At 36.3% G+C, this 3,338-nt stretch overlaps 1 protein-coding gene across 1 annotated transcript; it reads right to left on the bottom strand.

The window, feature by feature from the left end:
• Positions 1-902: 902 nt before the first annotated feature.
• On the bottom strand, positions 903-2,944 carry LOC141596339 (petal death protein-like). The gene is made up of 5 exons (XM_074416464.1): positions 2,616-2,944; positions 2,303-2,376; positions 2,086-2,168; positions 1,567-1,758; positions 903-1,465 (listed from the first exon to the last, which is right to left on the bottom strand). Exons 1-5 carry the CDS (start codon positions 2,855-2,857, stop codon positions 1,106-1,108), a joined length of 951 nt encoding a protein of 316 aa, XP_074272565.1. The 5' UTR covers positions 2,858-2,944; the 3' UTR covers positions 903-1,105.
• Between the last annotated feature and the right edge of the window lie 394 nt (positions 2,945-3,338).

Here is a 3,338-nt window from a genome sequence, read left to right on the forward strand (position 1 = left end):
AACCCGACCCGATATATCATATCCCGTCAAATAATAGGTATATGTACTTATTTATGCAAGCTCCACGTGAACCACATCTTCATTTCATGAAGCGGATTCTTAGTTACAAAAAGGGCACTACTCTTGATCATAGCCTTACTCTTACTCTGTCTTGTCTGCATACAATGACTGCTAGCTTATTCCGATGCAAATTGGGTCGGTTGCCCTGACACTCGCCATTCTACCTCGATCCGTCTATTATGTCTTTCTTAGCTTGGGGATAATGTGGTATCTTGGTCCTCCAAACGCCAACTCACCATCTCTTGTTCCAGCACTGGTGCCGAGTACAGGGCCGTTATAGTATATCATTATCGAGCCTGTCTAAGAGCAATAACAATAGTAGTTCTTAACATTGGGGTTATCACTAAAAACCTTGTTTTTAAAGTTCTTCTATTGCATTGAAAAGTTGTTCTTATTTTTAAGAATAAAGTTCTAAAATAAGAACCAAGTTTTTAAATATTGAATGTGTATAACCAATAAATTAGCTTTGTAAAATGTGAAAAACACTTCAACATTGTCCATTTTTAAGTAAATTTCATTTAAGAACTTTTATATTAAGTTCTTCCATTGTAAACAAAAGTTCTTAAGTATTGAAATTGACGTAATATGACATGGCATAGAAAGAACTTTATATAAAGTTCTTCTATTACTATTGCTCTAACATTTGTTACTCTTCTATATTTTTCCAAACAATAGGCAGTGAGAAAATTTGTATATTTGATTATTCAAAAACTTCTTACAGTGGACGAGATGATAAGATTGTCCAATCTTCAATCAAACCAACGTTCACTCATAAAGTACCACAAGTTTGTACCTAAAACACAAGTCGGAAATTTTTTACCATTAATTATCAACTAATCAAATTGAAAAGGAGACTTGCGTTTACATTTCAATCAATGAAACATTACAATGCACCATGACCATATATGTCATACTCAGAGGAATGCCAATACAACATTTATTCAAAACTTCAACACTAATAGCTTACACAAAAATAATGATAATAATGAATGCAAACATATATGAAATTCAATGATTTTGCTAGAGCATGGAACTAATAAGATAATCAAGACTCCGCTTTGGGGGTAAAGCTCTTGAACTTAGATTCCGCCTCATACCAGGACTCTAGGCTGATAAGCTCATTAAACTCGGAAAAGGTTGCCATTTGGTCCAAGTCATCCCTCGTGGTACCCTTCTCCTTCAAGATCTTCATGATGTTAACTAGGGCGCGAGCAGTGGCATACACTGCAGTGAGTGAATGAGCAATCAGATGGAAACCCATTTCCTTGAACTCTTCTGGTGTGTGAAGGGGTGTCTTTCCTCCTTCAATCATGTTTGCAATTCTTAAACCCTTTGTTTTTGAGGATACTTCTTTCAATTCACCTATATCTGCAGGTGCCTCGACAAATGTGGCATCAGCTCCAGCCTGTAAATGTTAGATAATTAATTAAAGATCGATTAGCAAGACATTCGTTATCCAATTCACATGATGTCATGTGGATTGTTTTTTCGCGGTTATGATTATACCTCTTTGTACATGTTAGCACGCCTAATTCCCTCCTCAAGACCATGAGGTGCACGTGCATCAGTCCTAGCAACAAGGAAGAAATCTGAATCACCAATAGCTTCTCTTGCAGCAGCAATTTTAAGCGCATGTTCTTCTGCAGGTACAACTGCCTTGCCACGCATATGACCACACTTCTTCGGCCACACTTGATCCTGTCGAAATTAAAAATATAAAGTTAGTTGTTTGCTACCCTTGTCATAAGACATGCTACATAATGGGTGGAATTAAATAAGATCTTAGAAATGTTAACTAATCAATCTACTTGCTCAATTGCTAACCATATTATTGCATGTTCTAGCAATTACTCCATATTCATTTCGTGAATAGTTGACTACCTACATTTATTTCAAACTTTTATGTGCATTTGATGGATCTACAAGCATAATACGTCTGCAAACAATTTAATTTTCGAAATACTATAGTATAAATACATAGATTCAATATACGTCACTTTTATATATAACAATCGTTTATTATACCTCAAGGAAGACGCCCTTAGCACCCGCTGAGATCAACTCTCTGATAAATCTTTGGACGTTAAGAGGTCCACCTCCTCCGGTATCTGTTATAAATAAAACAAAATATTACTTTGCATAAAAAATGATTCATAGCCAAACAACTTTTCTTTCGTCAACGTAACTTTGTCATAGTGCATACATAATGCATAAAAATGCATGGGTGAACTTATTTAATTACCTCCATCGACAATGATACACAAGTTAGGAGCCGCCGCGGTAATTCTACGAGTAGCCTCCACAACTTCGGTTGTCCTGTAAATATAAGTAAATCCATGGACATGGGAAGTTTAGTTAATTTCACAATCTACAATTATTAAGAATAAAAAGTTGTGTTGTACTTTTATATTTTCTTTTTGACATCAAATGAAGCGCAAGACCAGTTTAATATATGGGAAAAAGGAATTAGGTTAAGGTCTTTTCGATTGTTAAAGACATGTATAATTGAGCAAATTAATAAAAACTTTAAAAAAATGAAGGATACAGAATTATACGTAAGCAAGCCAAAGTCGGGGAGTCCAAGCATGGCAGCAGAGACACTGTAACCGGAGGCAAAGGCGGCATGGAAGCCGGTCTTCTCAACAACAGCAGCAGAGAGAGCGTCTTGGACACCGGGCATAAGGATTGAGCCATGCTCCTCAATTAACCTATGCATGGTTGTCTTTCGACCGACAATGTTGGTGTACGACCCGTTGGCGGTCGTCACATCAATGGCTGTACCATTCGGTGGTGCCATTGCCCAAATTGAAAGAGGAGATGAGGAAGGAGCAGGAAGGAGGAAGGAATTAGGAGTGTTGTGTTGTGTATGAGAGTTGATATGAATTTTTGAGCAAAGTTAGAGTCTTATTTATAGTAGTAGAGAGTTGGCATTAACAAATAAACAATTGTATTAGTTGTAGTAAGCTGTACTAGTAATAGTGCACTAGTAAGGGTATTTTGGTCATTTTCATTTGTGTTTTTTACAAGTTTTAATGGAAATTTCTTGGGTTGTTGGTACGTGAAATTATGAAAGAAGGAAAAACATTAAAAGGGTCTACCACGTGAGCAAATTGTTTGATTGATATATAACTACGGTTTGGTTGTACTAAATCCGGCCATTATAAATTCTCGTTGAAGACAGAGGTATTTATTTTACACAAATTCTCATTGAAAACGGGCACTATCCATCACAAATTGAGGATGGATAGTGCCCCTCTCATAATATGTAAGTGACAATA

This window comes from Silene latifolia, chromosome 8, assembly GCF_048544455.1.
Source record: "Silene latifolia isolate original U9 population chromosome 8, ASM4854445v1, whole genome shotgun sequence".
NCBI classification, from domain to species: domain Eukaryota; kingdom Viridiplantae; phylum Streptophyta; class Magnoliopsida; order Caryophyllales; family Caryophyllaceae; genus Silene; species Silene latifolia.

What these genes read in the sequence shown, in the direction of transcription:
- LOC141596339 (XM_074416464.1), bottom strand. Translation starts at nt 2,857, where the DNA reads ATGGCACCACCGAATGGTACAGCCATTGATGTGACGACCGCCAACGGG. An exon ending in GTGTATCATTGTCGATGGAG is followed by an intron (nt 2,169 to 2,302) that starts GTAATTAAATAA and finishes TATTTATAACAG; the next exon opens with ATACCGGAGGAGGTGGACCT. An exon ending in GTGCTAACATGTACAAAGAG is followed by an intron (nt 1,466 to 1,566) that starts GTATAATCATAA and finishes TAACATTTACAG; the next exon opens with GCTGGAGCTGATGCCACATT.